The sequence below is a fragment of the Manihot esculenta genome, chromosome 16 (genome assembly GCF_001659605.2).
Source record: "Manihot esculenta cultivar AM560-2 chromosome 16, M.esculenta_v8, whole genome shotgun sequence".
NCBI classification, from domain to species: domain Eukaryota; kingdom Viridiplantae; phylum Streptophyta; class Magnoliopsida; order Malpighiales; family Euphorbiaceae; genus Manihot; species Manihot esculenta.
The window spans coordinates 18,243,172-18,261,238 of NC_035176.2; the positions used below are offsets into that span (position 1 = coordinate 18,243,172).

General features: G+C 37.0%; 1 protein-coding gene across 6 annotated transcripts in view; it reads right to left on the reverse strand.

The window, feature by feature from the left end:
* LOC110602955 (protein ROOT HAIR DEFECTIVE 3 homolog 2) overlaps window positions 1-18,067 on the reverse strand; it is a 66,451-nt gene that overhangs the window by 7,291 nt on the left and 41,093 nt on the right. For all 6 annotated transcript variants that reach the window (XM_021740570.2, XM_021740575.2, XM_021740574.2 and 3 more), the window contains one exon: window positions 13,086-13,251. In XM_021740570.2, coding sequence (XP_021596262.1) covers window positions 13,086-13,251 — 166 coding nt within the window. The remainder of the gene's footprint in view (window positions 1-13,085; window positions 13,252-18,067) is intronic.

Below are 18,067 nucleotides of genomic sequence, written 5' to 3' on the forward strand. Positions count from 1 at the left end.
AACATCAGATGGAGAGGCTTTGGTACCATGTTAAATTTAGCTTTGGTACCATGTTAAATTTGAGCCAGACCTAACTCACCCCAAAAGCTAGCTCAAGGGGGAGTACCTATGGCTCATATAAGAGACACATTACCCCTTTCCACAACCGATGTGGGATTAAACACATACCCTCGCCCAGAATTTTACTGGTGCGTGACACATTTGTGGGAGGCCCAACATCGGATGGGAGGCTCTGATACCATATTAAATTTGGGCCAGACTTAACTCACCCCAAAAGCTAGCGCAAGGGGGAGGAGTGCCTATGGCTCATATAAGGGGCACATTACTCCTTTCCACAACCGACGTGGGATTCAACATCACCCTCACGCCAAGAACTTTACTGGTGCGTGACATATTTATGGGAGGCCCAACATTGAATGGGGAGACTCTGATACAATGTTGAAACAGTGCGGCCTAAACTGACACAAATAACTTTTGGACCCACTTTCCACTAGGTCCAAAATGCTTAACCCAAGTTATTTAGGAGTTTCGTGCTAGCTATTATATACAATTTCAATTTGCCGTAATGCGCCGATGTGGGACGGAATCCCATGACAGCTGACCGTTACACTCTATCCTGCTAAATTTGCGACGTCCTCGTCGCAACTGAATCGAATTCAATTGCTAAACTAACACCAGACCCTCGGGTATTGTGGTTCGCTAGTACCTCGGGCAGCTCCACCTCGTCTCATATGGGTAGCCCTTTCCTCGCAAGCCCACTAGCTCTGCACAATTTGTCTTGACCCAGGGTGGCTCTAATACCAATTGAAACAGCCCGACCCCAAATTTAACATGGTATCAGAGCCTCCCCATCTGATGTTGGGCCTCCCATAAATGTGTGACGCACCAGTAAAAATTCTGGGCGTGAGGGGGGATGTTGAATCCCATATCGGTTGTGGAAAGGGGTAATGTGCCCCTTATATGAGCCATAGGCACTCCTCCCCCGAGTTAGCTTTTGGGGTGAGTTAGGCCTAGCCCAAATTTAACATGGGATCAGAGCCTCCCCATCTGATATTGGACCTCCTATAAATATGTCGTGCACCAGTAAAATTCTGAGCGTGGGCATGAGGGGTGTGTTGAATCCCACATCGGTTGTGGAAAGAGGTAATGTGACCATTATATGGGCCATAGGCACTACTCCCCCGAGCTAACTTTTGGGATGAGTTAGGCCTGACCCAAATTTAACAAAAATTTTATGTTAAAATCCATAATCAATTTGGTGTTCGCATTATAATAGTGCGAAGTGACAATGCAAGAAAATATTTGTCTTCCTCGTTCACCCATTTCTTGTCTACTCATGTTATTATTCACCATATTTCTTGTTCTCATACCCCACAAAAAAATGGGATTGCCAAGTGAAAAAATCGGCATTTGATTGAAACAGCCCGCACCTTACTTCTACATCACAATGTTCTGTTGCGTTTTCAGGGGGAAGCTGTCCTTACTGCATGTTACTTGATTAACCGAATGTCTTCCTTTGTTTTGCAGCATCAAAGTCCTCATTTTGTTCTATTTCCTAACCAGAATTCCATCCAGTTGTCTCTGCGTGTTTTTTGATGTATATGCTTTGTTCATGATTATAATCCTGACAAAGATAAACTCCAGCCCAAATCGGTTAAATGTGTCTTTCTCGGCTATTCACGGCTTCAAAAAGGTTACAAATGCTATGACCCTATTACTAACAGATACTTTGTGTCCGCAGATATCACCTTTTTTGAAACTTCTCCTTACTTTTATTCTAGTCCAACAAACAAAACCTTTGTTCCTACAGCTTTGCCTATACCACCAACTCTTATCTCTCCTTTGCCTCAAGTGTGTCCATCTCCCACTTCTATGCCACCTCTTCAGGTCTACACACGTCGACACACGTCGGCCTCACCCATCTGCTAATAATAATGACATTTCCCTCCCTGATGCAGGTACTTCTAATGACTCACCTCCCATTCCATCATCACCTACTTCGGTCATGCCTTCAGCAGCAACAGCTACCCCTCCTCTTGCTCTTCGAAAATGTATTTGCTCTTCTTGAAATCCTCATCCCATTTATAATTTTGTAAGTTACCATCATTTGTCTCCTTCCTATTATACTTTTACTTCTGCTGTACCCATTGTCTCTATGCCAAAGACAGTTAGAGAAGCATTGGACCATCATGGTTGGTGTAATGCTATGGTTGAGGAAATGACTGCTCTTTATAACAATGGAACTTGAGAACTGGTATCCTTACCACCTGGCAAATCTACTGATGGTTGTTGATGGGTTTACACAGTTAAGGTGGGACCTGATGGCAAAATTGATCGCCTTAAAGCTCGCCTTGTAGCTAAAAGTTACACACAGATTTTTGGGCTTGATTAGAGTGATACTTTCTCTCCAATAACTAAGATAGGTTATGTTCGCTCCTTATCTCATTGGCTGCAATAAATCACTGGACTCTTCATCAACTGGACATTAAAAATGCTTTTCTTCATGGAGAGCTCGCCGAAGAAGTTTACATGGAGCAACCTCCAGAGTTTGTTGCTCAGAGAGAGTCAAGCTTAGTGTGTAGTCTTCGGCGCTCTTTGTATGGACTAAAACAGTCTCTAAGAGCATGATTTAAATGATTCAGCACTGTAGTTCAACAGTTTGGAATGTCTCAAAGTAATTTTGATCATTCTATATTTTTTCATCATAATTGTAATAGATGCATCTACTTCGTAGTATATGTTGATGATATTGTCATTATAGGAAATAATCATGATGGAATCTCCCAGTTTAAACAACATTTGTTCAGTCATTTCCAAACTAAAGACCTTGGAAAATTGAAGTATTTTTGGGGGGATTGAAGTGGCACAGTCTAAAACAGGTATGTCGATTTCTCCACGGAAATATGTTTTGGATATATTGGAAGAAACAGACATGTTAGACTGTAGACATATGGACACTCCCATAGATCCAAATATCAAACTTGTTCCTGAATAGGAGTAGTCACTTAAAGATCCTGCTAGATACAGAAAATTAGTTGGCAAGTTCAATTATCTCACTATCACGCGACTAGATATTTCCTTTGCTGTAGATGTGGTTAGTTAATTTCTTCAAACCCCCTGCAGTAGTCACTGGGATGTAGTCATTCGCATTCTTAGATATATCAAATGAGCTCCAGGACGGGGTCTACTCTATGAGGACAAGGTCACTCAGATTGTTGGCTACTCTGATACAGATTGGGCAAGTTCTCCTTCAGATAGATGATCTACTTCAATATATTGTATTACGATTAGAGGGAATCTTATATCCTGAAAAAGTAAAAAACAGGGTGAGGTTGCAAGATCAAGTGCAGAAGCATAATATCGAGCTATGGCTTTGACAACATGCGAACTCATTTGGTTGAAGCAACTCCTTCAGAAATTGAAATATAGCGATATTGGTCAAATGAAACTGATATGTGATAATCAAGTTGCTCTCCATATTGCATCAAATCCAGTCTTTCATGAGAGGACGAAGCATATAGAGGCGGATTGCCATTTTATTAGACAAAAGATTGAGTCGGGATACATTTATACTAGTTTTGTCAACTCAAATGACCAACTAGCGGATGTTTTCACAAAATCTCTTTGGGGTTCACGAATCGAATATATTTGTAACAAGCTTGGAGCATATGACATGTACGCTTCAGCTTGAGGGGGAGCGTTAAGATACTTTCTGTAAATAGCCCAAATTTGTAGTGATTGTGTGCATAATTAGGGATATATGATTGTGTGATATGATTGGGATATGATTAGGCTATTAGGAAATTAATTTATTCTTGTAAGTAGTATATATACCCCAATTGGCTTAAGGGAAATAATCAAATATCTCTCTCAAAATCTCTCTTTCTTTTTTTCATCACTGTTTCAAAAATAAAAAAACATACTTCCTTCCATTTCCCAATTTTTGGAAATGTTTAACGAAATCCATTTTGTATATTTCATTGGTAATTATTCAATGATTATAAAATATTTGGAAAAATATAAAAAAGTGCCATGTGGTTTCACTGCAGGAGCAGGATATGTGGTCCAATTTATGTTAAAATAGTATTTTGTGATATCACGCCGTTAACAAATAGAGAATTCCGGACACTCAATTTCCAGACACTACCAGAAAAGTTGAAGTAGAAATCATATCACAAGGTGATACTTTGACAAAAATTGAACCACAGACTCCGAAGTAAAAATGAGTGAAACCACATGATACTTTTTTGTACTTTTCCTTTTTAATTAATAAGTATATTTTGCTTGTCACATCACCATTTCCTAACACGTCTAAAAATTGTCATTGTTTACTACTGATCTTATACCTGAGGTACTGCTCTGATATAGATTGAAGTAAAAATGAGTGAAATCACGTGAATATATATAATTAATTTTATTGTAACAAATCATAAGAAAAGTCTATAAACTACGATTTGGCATTGGATATTGTCCTTTTGAAACAAATTTTAGTAATCATTAAAGTTAAATATATTATAAAATTAGTGAACATAATCTTCACATATAAGAGATAAGAATTAGTAATAGAAGTAGTTACATGAACTACAAGTACACAATAAAATGAATAAATAAATTACTCATGATATTTTAATATAAAAGTTATATAAAACTCTCATATTAAATCCATCTCCAATTTCGAGGGCATATTTATTAAAAACCTAGCGACATGAATTTTTTAAAAAACAAATAAATAGATAACATATAGACTTCTTGATTATTATCAATCTTTATTAGTATTTAGATTAGGATAAACTTTCTAATCATTATCAATTATTATTGTCTATTTTAGAATAACGTTTCTAGTTATAATGTTTAGATTTGCATACATATTCTAATTATTACGAAGTACCATAAGCCTTTTAAATTTGTTAGGAATTCGTATGCTCTTGTATCACCTTCATTATATATACGGGGTTAATTTATGAATAATAAGTCAAACAAATTTAAGATTTTAGACCCTCTCCCATTAACGAGTCTGAGGTGTTAAGAGTTCTTTGATGAGCTCCTTCATTGTAAATCATCTTGTGCCGTAATCCATGACTTGGGACCATAACAATTATCTAATCTCATAAATTAATGAATAAAATTGCTTTATTCATAGAGTTCAATGCTTTTTTTTATAAAGAAGCATTCATTCATATAAAGATTACATCAAAGACTTGAATTTCAAAAGTACATCCTATCTTTTACTAAAATGTAAAAATTAAACTACAGGTAACAAACTAGAAGCTCATAAATAAGATGCTCATCCCTTATTTGTTGTGTGAAATTTGAGTCAGGTCTAACTCACCCCAAAATTAGGTGAAGGGGGAGGAGTGCCTAAAACTGGACACATTACCCCTATCCCAAATCGATATGAAATTCAACGCACTCCTAATGCCTAGGACTACACTAGAGCGTGCCACATTTACGGGAGGTCCAACATCGATGGGAGGCTCTGATACCATGTTAAATTTAGATCAGACCTAATTCACCCAAAAACTAACTCACCCAAATTTAATATGGTATCAAAGCCTCCCAACGATATTGGGCTTCCCATAAATATGTAACGCTTCACGCTTCAATGTAATCTTAGGCATGAGGGAGTGTGTTGTATTCTATATCGATTTGGAATAAGTGTAATGTGCCTCTTATAAAAGCTCCCCTTGAGCTAACTCTTACGGTGAGTTAGCATGTCCCAAATTTAACATGTTGCAACTACTTTGACCAGAATCTATCAAGTAGAAGCATAATGCACATGGATAACAAAATGACTCCAATCTATTGCATATCAGCTAAAGAAAGAAATCTAACAGCTTTGCAGTCAAATGAGGTGCCTCAGCAAATTCACATAAAAAACCAACAACACACCAAGCCTGTATCCTACGTACCAGCCTTATTTCCATTTCACAGCGACAAATTTTGGGAGGGCTTTTAATTCTATTCCAATCGAATCGATCTTTATAAAGTTTGAATATTTATACACAAAGAATCAACTTAAATTAAAAATATTTACAATAAAAATAAAATCTTGATAATCAAACCTAATTAGAATTCCTAAGATCTAAATCTGCCTAATTAGGAACCTTCTACTTTAGTCAACACTCTCCCTTAAGTTGGTACATAAATATCATACATCTCCAATTTGCAAACCAAGGTGTGATAGGTCTTGTTGCTGAGCCTTTTGGTGAACACATCAGCTAGTTGTTCAATGGAAGTCGCATGATCTAATCTCAAGGCACAATTTATTAACTTCTCTTTAATGAAGTGTCGATCAATCTCTATGTGCTTCGTTCAATCATATTGAACCGGATTGTGAGCTATACTGATGACAGCTTTGTTGTCACAGTACAAGAGGAGTTTCCCCTCTCCAACAATTTCAATTCCTCCAACAATCTGTGCAACCATTGAAGTTCACAAACACCTTGTGACATCGCTCTATATTCCACCTCAGCACTTGATCGTGCAATAACACTTTGCTTTTTGCTTCTCCAAATGACAAGGTTTCCTCCCACAAGTGTGAAGTAACTACAAGTCTACCTCCTATCATCATGGGATCCAGCCCAATCTGCATCTATAAATGCGTGCATGCGAAGATCACCGTGTTTAAAGAATAGAAGACCTTTTCCAGGAGCAGACTTCAAGTGTCGCAAAATGCGAAAAATAACTTCCATGTGAGATTCACGAGAATCATGCATAAACTGACTATGTTGACTGCATATATCTAGTCGAGTATGCGAAAGATAAATTAGTCTACCTACCAATCTCTGATATCTGCCAATATCTACTGATTCACCAATCCTTGCTTGTAGCTTGAAGTTGCTCTCAATGGGAGTTTCTACTGGCTTGCAGCCTAATATAGCAGTTTCTTCCAAAAGATCCAAAATATATTTTATCTGAGAAATAAAGATTATTTTCTTTGATCTGACAATCACAATTCCCAGGATCTTTAATTTTGAACTCCTGACCCAAAAGTTTTTTTCAACCAAGTCATCTCTTCACTGTCATCCCTTATCATTACTATATCAACATTGCTCTGTTGATAGTTAAAGAAAATCATAACTCTGGTGAATCGATCAAACTAATCTTTGGGTGATTGCTTCAACCCATACAAAGCCTTTTTTAGCCTACACAGCTTTCTTTGTGTTTTTTAATCAGCAAATCCATGAGGGAATTCCATATACACTTCCTCCAAGTCTCCGTGGAGAAATGCATTTTTCACATCAAATTGGTGTAGGCCCCAGTGAAGATTGACAGCGCAAGGTAGCTGTTAATCCCACATCGATCGTGGAAAGGAGTAATGAACCCTTTATATGGGCCATAGGCACTCCTCCCCCTTGAGCTAGCTTTTGAGGTAAGTTAGGGCCTGACCCAAATTTAATATTGCATCATAGCCTCCCCATCCGATGTTGGGCCTTCTATAAATATGTCACGCACCAGTAAAATTCTGAGCATGAGGAGGGTGTATTGAATCCCACATCGATTGTGGAAAGGGGTAATGTGTCCCTTTTATGGGCCATAGGCACTTTTATGGGCCATAGGCACTCCTCCCCCTTGAGCTAGCTTTTAGAGTGAGTTAGGCCTGGCCCAAATTTAACAGTAGCAATACTCTGAGTTCATTTTGGCAACATCTCCTGGTAATCCACTCCATAGGTTTGAGTATATCACTTGGCAACTAGTCTGGCCTCAAATCTTTCAATTGACCCATCTGCTTTGTGTTTTACAATGAACACCCATTTGCAGCCAACTGGTTTTTTTTCAGGCCTCATTTTTAGCCAAGACTTTCATTTCCTCAATTATTGCTCCCTTCCAATTACAATTTTTAAGAGCTTCCTTCCAATAATTTCATGGTTGACATTTTGATTTCTTCCAAAACAAGCACGCAGTGAATTGAACTCTGACAGATAAAAAATTAACAGGAAAATGAGAAACATTGAGAACAGAGAATATCGGAACAAAAGAACCATCGGCTATTTTAACTGTGTCCTTTTGTAGACACGGAAGGTAATTAAGGAAGCATTTAGAGGGATTATTTACACTTGAGCAATATCAAAAACAGGTACATTACCTCCATTAATGCCTTTCTTATCTGACATTTTAAAGGTGAAAAGGAGCCAGCAAAACAAAGAGACAGGAACGACCAAATTATTGATAAAAACACCTTGAAAAACTCAAAGGAGAATTCGGTCACTGAACAAGGCCGATCAAAGGCGCAACATGTCGAAAAGAGGATGGGAAAGGAGCGCCGATAGAAAAGCATGCTGGAGAAAGGCTCACGCATATGCGCATGGAAGAAGACGCAAAATGATGTGGCGTCACGTGAGGACACGCGCGTGCTTGGAACAAGGTTGCGTCGCCGAGAATCAGCCGAAAATTCGATGGTCTTTCCTTCGAAACGGGTGGTGCCGAACAACTCCCTTGATATAATCGCCTAAAAGCTTGACCTATTAATTAACCCTAATTTTTTGTGATAAATTTGAAACCTATGCCAATTAAAGTGGTAAGACTCTAATACCATGAAGAATTTTGGGAGAAATTTTTTAATTCTATTCTAATTGAATTCATCTTTATAAGATTTGATTATTTATACACAAAAAATCAACTTAAATTCGGAATATTTATGATAACAATAAAATCTTTATAATCGAAGCCCTATAATTAAGCCTAATTAGGATCCCTAAAGTATTTTGGGAAAATTTTGAGTATTCTTGTATTTCACTCTTAATCTTTATAATTGGTCTACATGACTATTTATATACAAAGAATCATATCTAAACAGGAAGCAAATAATCCAATAATAATTACAGAGATAATTAAGGATCCTAATCAGATCAAATCAAATCATATCCCTAGAATCAGTTAGGATCAGCAAATAAGTCAACAATCCCCCTTAAGTTGGTGCAAAGATGTCGCACATGCTCAACTTGCAAATCAAATTCTGGTAGATCTTGTTGTTGAGCCCTTTAGTAAACACATCTGCAAGTCAAAGGTTCTATAGAAAGGAGCCCTTTTGTGTTTCACCGTGAACACCCACTTACAGCCAACAAGTTTCTTCCTAGGTGGAAGACACAGAGGAAATAGACAAGACAAAGGTTCTATAGAAAGGAGACAAAGATTCATAAAAAACAAAGTTAGAAATAGAATGTTTAGTACAAGATCTGACCCATTTTCTTTGTGCAATGAGTTTATATAAGTCATTTGAGCATTCAAGAGTTGTGGGTAACTCACCAGAAGAAGATTCTTGACTGGGTAACTCACCAGAAGACGATTCTTCACTCTGAGTAGACTGCATAATGGCTTCTTCTGCCTTGTCTCTCCTTCTCAAATCTAGCTTGTCCAAATGACCAATTCTTTCTCCTTGATTGGACATCTCCCCCTGTCTACTAGAATTCAAACTCTCTAGTTGAACCATATTATCTAGAATCACAGAATTCAGGGTCACCTCTTCTTACTCATTATTCTCCCCCTGAAGAGGTGAGTGGGTGGTACTCAAGTAGAGTTCAATTTCTCAGAAGGAAACATCGATACTGACCAAGTATTTTCTAGAGGGAGGGTAATAACACATGTATCCCTTCTGTGTCGGAGAATACCCAACAAACACACATTTAAGGGCCTTGGGCTCCAATTTCCCTACCGTTCTAGTATGGATAAAACAAACACAGCCAAATAATTTTGGTGGAACCACGTATGAATTATTCCCTTGCAGAATCGCCAAAGGACTCATAAAGTCAAGGGTCTTGAGAGGCATTCTATTCATAAGGTAAGCAGATACAAGAATTGCATCTCCCTAATATGCTTTGGGTAGATTCATGGTGAACATAAGAGATCGAGCTACCTCCAATAGATGCCTATTTTTCCTCTGAGCAATGCCATTTTGAGCACTAGTGTAAGGACAACTAGTCTGGTGTACTATCCCATTACTCTCCAAATAAGCAGAAAAGCTACTATCCATGTATTCTCTTCCATTGTCAGTTCTCAACATTTTCATCTTAGTATCAAATTGAGTACAAACCATCTTATGAAAGGATTGAAAACAAGAAACGACTCGCTTTTAGCTCTAATCAAATAGACCCAAGTCATTCGAGTGCAACAATCAATAAAAGTGACAAATCATCGATTACCAGATAAGGAAACAGTTTGAGTAGGCCACCAAACATCAAAATGAATAGTTGCAAAAGGAATTTGATTTTTATTATGACTCAAAGGATAGGATGTTCTACTGTGTTTAGCATACTCAGAAGCATCACAAAATAAAGAGTCAAACTCAGTTTTAGCAAACAAATTAGGAGAAAGTTTTTCTAAGACAAAAAATGATGGATGCCCTAACCGCCTATGCCACTATATTATTTCCCGATTGAAATCCTTATTCTCCAAAACAGACTTGGGATATCGAGAACCTAGATCACCCTCCAACATGTATAAGCCATCATGCAGCCTACCATTGCCAATCCTCTTCCCTGTCTGAAGATCCTAAATAACACAATGATCAGGAAAGAATTCAATTTTACAGTTAAAGGCATTGGTGATGGCACTAATAGATAAAAAGTTGACAAGAAAGTGGGAACATGAAGGACAGATGATAATTTAATGTTGGATGTGCAAATAACAGAACCTGTTCCGGATATGGGAGTAAAAGAGTCATCAGCAATTCTAACGCTATCTTTGGTTAGAGAAGGAGAATAATCGAGAAAGCCTTTAGAAGAGCCTATCATATGTCTATTCGCACCATAATCGATAATCCATTGAACATTATTAAAAGAGGAAGCATTACCTGACTTTACAAAGTTAGATCTGGTACCGAAGGATAAAGAGATGTCAATACGAGACGAGGCGCTTGAGACTCTAAAGTTCATTAGGGGAAAGGAACTCAGTCTTTGTTGTCTCCTTAAAGGGCTCCTCCACAGTTTCTGCTAAATTAGCTTGATTTCTGGTGGTGCCTCGTTTTCTTCCATGGCCTCTAGTGGGACGACTATGTAACTTCCAACAAATCTCTTTGGTATGCCTCGGTTTCCCACAATAGTCACAGTGTAAATGATCGTTCTTAGAAGTAGGAGATTGTGGTGTACTCAAACTAGTAGTCAACCAATCTTTTCAACTGGTGCAGTATAGAGCATAGCATGTCGACGACTTTCCTCTTGTTAAACATGGATGTGGGTCTCTTCTAGAGAAGGAAAAGGATTTCTTCCCAACACTTGGACCCGAATTGGATTATATTTGTTATTCAACCCTGCAAGAAAATCATAGACCCGCTCCTTTTCAATCATTCTCCGAAATTTGGCTGTATCTCCAGTGCAGTCTACCTAGAAGTCTTGATAGTAATCAAGTTCCTGCCATAAGCCACATAACTCGGAATAAAATTGGGAGATAGTCATTTCTCCTTTCTTAGTACTATGAATCTTATTCCGAATATCATAAATTTGGGCATCATTCCCAATCTTCGAATAAGTTAAGGACAAAGCCTTCCATATTTTTGCAACAGTATCAGGACTTAGAGATACGAGATTGCATAAAGTTAAGTAACCATGTCATAACAAGACAATTATCCGAGTCCCATTGAGGAAAATCTGGATCACTCTCATCTGGTTGCTTTTTATTACCAGTCACATAACCCTGCAGTCCTCTAGTCTTGATAAACAACAAACAAGACCTTGACCAAATAAGATAATTGGTTTCATCAGGTTTTATGGGACTAATTTGCAAGGAAGGATTATCAGAGTTAGGAATCGAGACCCTTTTTACCTTTTGCCATGGTAAAGATTTATGAACCGTGAAAGAATAGGAGGTACCCAAGGTTGTACACACAAGAGAGCCCAATCGATTCACCAAAAGACCGAGTAACAGCACGAGAAGGCCAGAAAGATGGTGGGAATCGTCGCCGGAGTGATCGAAGCAGCGACAGGCGATGGGTCACGCACCGGGAAGCGATGGGTCACGCACCGGGAAGCGATGGGTCACGCGCCGGGAAGGGGAGGCGCGTGAGCCTCACGCACAGGCTTTTTCAGCGTCGGAGCTAGTCGATCGACCGGCAACAATCCGGCGGTTCTTCTAGTGCCGGCGATGAGAGGAGGAGAGGCTCCTAGATGGGTTAGTACCAAAAAAAGGTAAATCTAGGGTTTTGAAACCCTAAAGAGGAAAAATTGAATTTAGACCCAAAAATCAAGAAAAAGCTATGATACCATGAAGAATTTTGAAAAAATTTTCAGTATTTTTGTATTTCACTCTTAATCTTTACAATTGGTCTACATACTATTTATACACAGAATCATATATAAACAGGAAGCAAATAATCAAATAATAATTACAAAGATAATTAAGGATCCTAATCAAATCAAATCATATCCCTAGAATCAGCTAGGATCAGCAAATAATTCAACAATCCCAAATATTTGAATCCTCCTAATTAGCAACTTTCTATGTTGGTCAACACATAGCAAAACCCTCAAGTGTATGTTCTTGTGTTGAGATATTAAAATCACAAGAATATACAAATCTGACGACTTCTAAATCTTTGATCTTTTTATATCTCTTACAATTTTGAGTGCAATTTAGTCCATTTTTTAGTTATGAAGACCTATTTCATATTTGAATACTACTGTTCCCTTTTCATTTAGTTTTACAAACCAGCTGTGTGATTAAAAAAAATACTTATTATATCTCTGTGATAATTAACAATAAAAATATAAAAGCACCATCAGAATAAATAAATAAATAAGCCCCATATTATTGTACTGCCTACAACCTGAAAGAGACTAAACTAAATGAATGTGAAGACAAAGTAGGAAAATTCCTAATATAATCACACTAACAGCTTCATCAATGATGTTAAGCTAAGTCGACCAATGCAGAATGCTGATCTGCTTTAGTGCATCAAAATCTGAGCAAAGATCAGTGGAGGCACATTTATGTTCAGAATGCACTCAATAAATGTAAGCCAAGACACGATAAATAACTATCAGGAAAGGTACAATGCAGAATAAGAGCACACATAAAAACACACCTCTAGCACTTGACCAGTAACAATCAACATCTATGAGAAGCACATGTAGTCTTCACATCCATTATATTACCTGCACATCCTTTGTCAAACTCAAGCATGCAAGACCGTTCACAATTACGAACAGAAGCTGCAAATCCTTCTCCACAGTTCAGTGCCTGTTCCAACCTTGTCTTAAAATTTTCAAGCGTTTGAGAATGTAGATGTTCCAGCATGGTGAGATAAGTTGGGTGTACCAACTGCATAATACATAAGAAATTTCATCTTCAGAAATTGTGACACGACTTTAAAGGGATGAATATTTTAAGAACCATGCAGTTCACAAAACAAAAACCAAAAAAAAAAAGCATTTTCTTCAAATCAACTAAATTTTAATCCCAAATGAAAGAAATCCATTTCCTCCTACTATGTTTAAGGACACACTTCATCTTGACAAAGTTCTAGAGCTGCTTAATATTTTCCAGATAAACCTAGATTTCCCTCTCAATTTATTAATCTCACGACTCCAAACCTTCCAGGTCGGTAGATTTTCCGGTCTACAAAACACGTCCAAACTCTTATTCATGATCCTGATATCCTTGCATTTTCACACATCCTTTGAACATCTTCATTTCTACCACACTGAAACCATGAATATGCTTTTTCTTTGAAACAAGAGTGATGTGGAACTCAAAATCAACACGTGATCAAAAATCCCAACACACAACTTAACGACGAAACACACTAAAATTATCTTTCAAAAGTTGCTCTACTATATCTCTAATCAATCAATATAATTAGACACATAGATAATTGAGCGCTAATTCCAGCTAGAAAAAGTCACACGAAAGTCTTAATAAGTTAACTAAGTATGGAGGAAATATAGATTAAAATGCCATAAGGTTAAACCTAAATAAGTTGCTAAATATGGAAGTACAAAGAAGAATCATCTTTGCATGTGATAAAAGAACCAAAATACCAAGAAAAATCTCATTATGAGAGAATATCAACTTTTAACTTCTTCCTCCTTTTTTTTTTCTACATGAATATATCTGATTTTTTTTTTCTTTTTCTCTTTTTTTGTTTTTTTTTTGCAAACTAAAATTATGAGATAAACTAAAATAATAAAATAACGAAATAAAACTAAAATTAAACAAAAACAAATATAAAACTTACAAAATAAATAAATATAGATAAATAGGAATTTATCCATCACTATACTCTAATACCAAACTGATGCGAAATTCAGAATTAATAATGCAATCTAAAATCCCAACACACAAATAATATCAAATCATAAGCCAAGATTAATTTCCAAGAGTTCTATTACACCCTTGAATAATGAATAAACAAAAACGTGATAATCGAACAAGAAAACAAGAGTGGAATTGCTACGAATTTACTAATCTCGATAAAATGTCAATTCTTAATGCAACACATAATTAAACAAAATTCTTGTTAAATTTAGGTCAGGCCTAACTCACCCCAAAAGCTAGCCCAAGGGGGAGGAGTGCCTATGGCCCATATAAGAGGCACATTACTCCTTTCCACAACCGATGTGGGATTCAACACACACCCTTCACGCCTAGAATTTTTACTAGTGCGTGACACATTTATGGAAGGTCCAATATCGGATGGGGAGGCTCTGATACCATGTTAAATTTGGGTCAGGCCTAACTCACCCCAAAAGCCAGCTCAAGGGGGAGGAGTGCCTATAGCCTATATAAGGGGCACATTACCCCTTTCTCCAACCGATATAGGATTCAACAATTCTCAATAGAATTTTATTAACCCAAGAAAATAATTATTCATAAATAAGTCTTAATTCTTGGCTGCCACTTAGAGGAGTTTTTATAGCCTTCTAAAACCCTAATTCTAGCGGTTAAAAAATTAATTTAAATATAGGAAGGATTCTTGATTAAACAGTCAAACCTACCTCAACCAGGAATACAATAAATATCATTTGCCTAAATGGACTAGGCGAACTAATCTCTATATGTGGGCTAGACAAATTTGGCTTCTTAAATAGGCCTAAATAATTAAAAACAAGTTCTACCAAAATAACAAAATGGGTCTAAGTGCATTTCGGCTCATGCTTCCCAAATATAGTTCTTATCTCGTAAGCCTTTGATAACTTGATTTCTCATGATACAAAAGTCGAACCTAAATTTTGGAGCTTGTATTCTTCAAGAATAATTGAGCTCTCTTATGCTTCAAATTGTTGAAAAGTATTATCCCTCATATGCACGCCTCAAAGAGTGAAATAAAAAAAGAGAGGAAGAATATTTGTGCTTGATCTTTCCCCTCAAACCAATTATAATATATAGTATGTACACGAATATAGAAAAGGAAACAAATCACATCAATCCTCCTAATTATATCTAATCATATCAAATAATCTATGCACCTAATAATGCACAAAATCACTGCAAATCTAGGCTATTTACAAAAAATATGTCAACACTCCCCCTCAATCTGGAGTGTATATGTCATATGCTCCGATCTTATTACAAATATGCTCAATTCGTGAACCTCAAAGAGATTTAGTGAGAACATATGCTAACTAGTCATTCAAGTTGACGAAACTAGAAGCAATACATCCTAACTCAAATCTTTTTTCTGATAAAGTGACAATCCACTTGTATATGTTTCATCTTCTCACAAAAAACTGGATTTGATGCGATATAGAGAGCAACTTGATTGCCACATATCAACTTCATTTGATCAGTGTCGCCATACTTCAATTCCTAAAGAAGTTACTTCAACCAAACAAGTTTACATGTTGCTAGAACCATAGCTCGATATTCTACTTCTACACTTGATCTGGCAACCATATTTTACTTTTTGCTTTTCCAGGAAATAACATTTTCTCTAATCACAATACAATATCCTTGTTATAAGAAGTAAATATGTTGATATAGGAAATAAATATGGATAGATTTGTTAGTTGCTTGATCATAGGAATTTGCTTGATTGTCGAATTGATAAAGGGATTCCCTTTCCCTTTTCTAGATAGGTTCTTATGTATAAATATGTTGTAATTTACATTGTAATGTAAAACAAGAAATATTACTTCTCTTCATAGTATCAGAGCCTTGTAGATAAAAGATTTTGAATTTTTTTCCCTATGTTCTATTTGGAGACTTAGGACTCCATTTGTTCTGTTCTTTTAGGTCATCCCTATAGTGTGTTGTTTGTTTCCCACCGCACACCCAAGAAGGACGCTACAGAGTCAACGATGCTGCCCTAAAGAGCCGACAACTTTCCGATCAGCCAGTGAACCTCGCATGCAGCTACTGGTTTCTGACGCCGTCCCACTCACCGGTGCATGGAGGCGCATCGCTTTCCACTTGTGCTTCGGTCACCATTGTCAATGTCGCTCCAAATTTTCTCCTCAATTCTGTGATCATTTTGCCGTTTGGGTATTTTGTGGAGGTGTTTTAGGGTTGGAATGTATTTTGGGTACTGTTCACTTCAGGTACTGTTCACAGGTCCTCTCTTCAATTCTATAGTCAGTTTGCCATTAGGTGTTCTATGGAGGTATTTTTGGGTTGGATTGCTTTTCGTATACTCTTCACTCCTAGTACCGTTCACATTGAACTGTTTTTTTCCCTGTGCCTTCTGTTGTCTTTGATTCAGGTGTGTGGTTTCCATGGCTGAAAATACAAACACTGTAGCTGAAGAATTTTGGGAGGAATTTTTTATTTTATTCCAATTGAATCGATCTTTACAAAGTTTGAGTATTTATACACAAATAATCAACCTAAAATATGAATATTTACAATAAAAATAAAATCCTTATAATCAAGCCTAATTAGAATCAAAAAAATCTGAATCTTCCTAATTAGGAACCTTCTATGTTGGTCAATGCTCACCCTCAAAGTTAGTGCATAGATATCACACATGCCTAACTTAAAAACCAAAGTGGATAGGTCTTGTTGCTGAGCCCTTTAATAAATACATCAGCTAATTGTTCATCGGAAGTCGCATAATCTAATCCCAAAACACCATTTATTAACTTCTCTATAATGAAGTGTCGATCAATCTCTACGTGCTTCGTTCGGTCATGTTGAACCGGATTGTAAACTATAATGATGGCAGCTTTGTTGTCACAGTTCCGGAGGAGCTTATCCCTCTCTAACAGTTTCAATTCCTCTAACAATCTCTACAACCATAGAAGTCCACAAACACCTTGTACCATTGCTCTATATTCTGCTACAGCACTTGATCGAACAACAATACTTTGCTTTTTACTTCTCCAAGTGACAAAATTTTCTCTCACAAGTGTGTAGTAACCACTAGTTGACGTCCTATTATCAAGGGATCCAGCCTAATCTACATCTGTGAATGCGTGTTTTCGGAGATGACCGTGTTTAGAGAATATGAGACCTTTTTCAGGAGCAAACTTCAAATATCACAAAATGCAAAAACCAGCTTGCACGTGAGACTCACGAGGATCATGTATAAACTGACTGACTAAGCTAACTGCATATGCTATACCTGGTTGAGTATGCGAAAGATAAATCCATCTGCCTACCAATCTCTGTATCTGCCAATATCACTGATTTATCAATCCCTGCTTGTAACTTGTTATTGCTCTCAATGGGAGTTTCTGGTGGTTTATAACCTAACATATTAGTTTTTTTCCAAAAGATCCAATAAGTATTTTTTATGAGAAATAAAGATTTCCTTCTTTGATCTGACAACCTCGATTCTCAGGAAATATTAAAATTTTCCTAGATCTTTAATTTTGAACTCCTAAACCAAATGCTTTTTCAGCTGAGTCATATCTTCAATGGCATCCACTGTCGTTACTATGTCATCAATATAGACTATGAGAAGAGTAATTTTACTCTTGTGATGTTTGATAAATAGGATATAGTGAGCATTACTATATTAATAGCCAAAGAAAATCATAACTCTGTTGAATCAATCAAACCACGCTCTGGATGACTGCTTCAACCCATACGAAGCATTCTTTAGCCTCCACATTTTTTCTTGTGTTTTTTCATTGGCAAATCCAGGAGGGAGATTCCATGTACACTTCTTCTTCTAAGTCTCCGTGAAAAAATACAT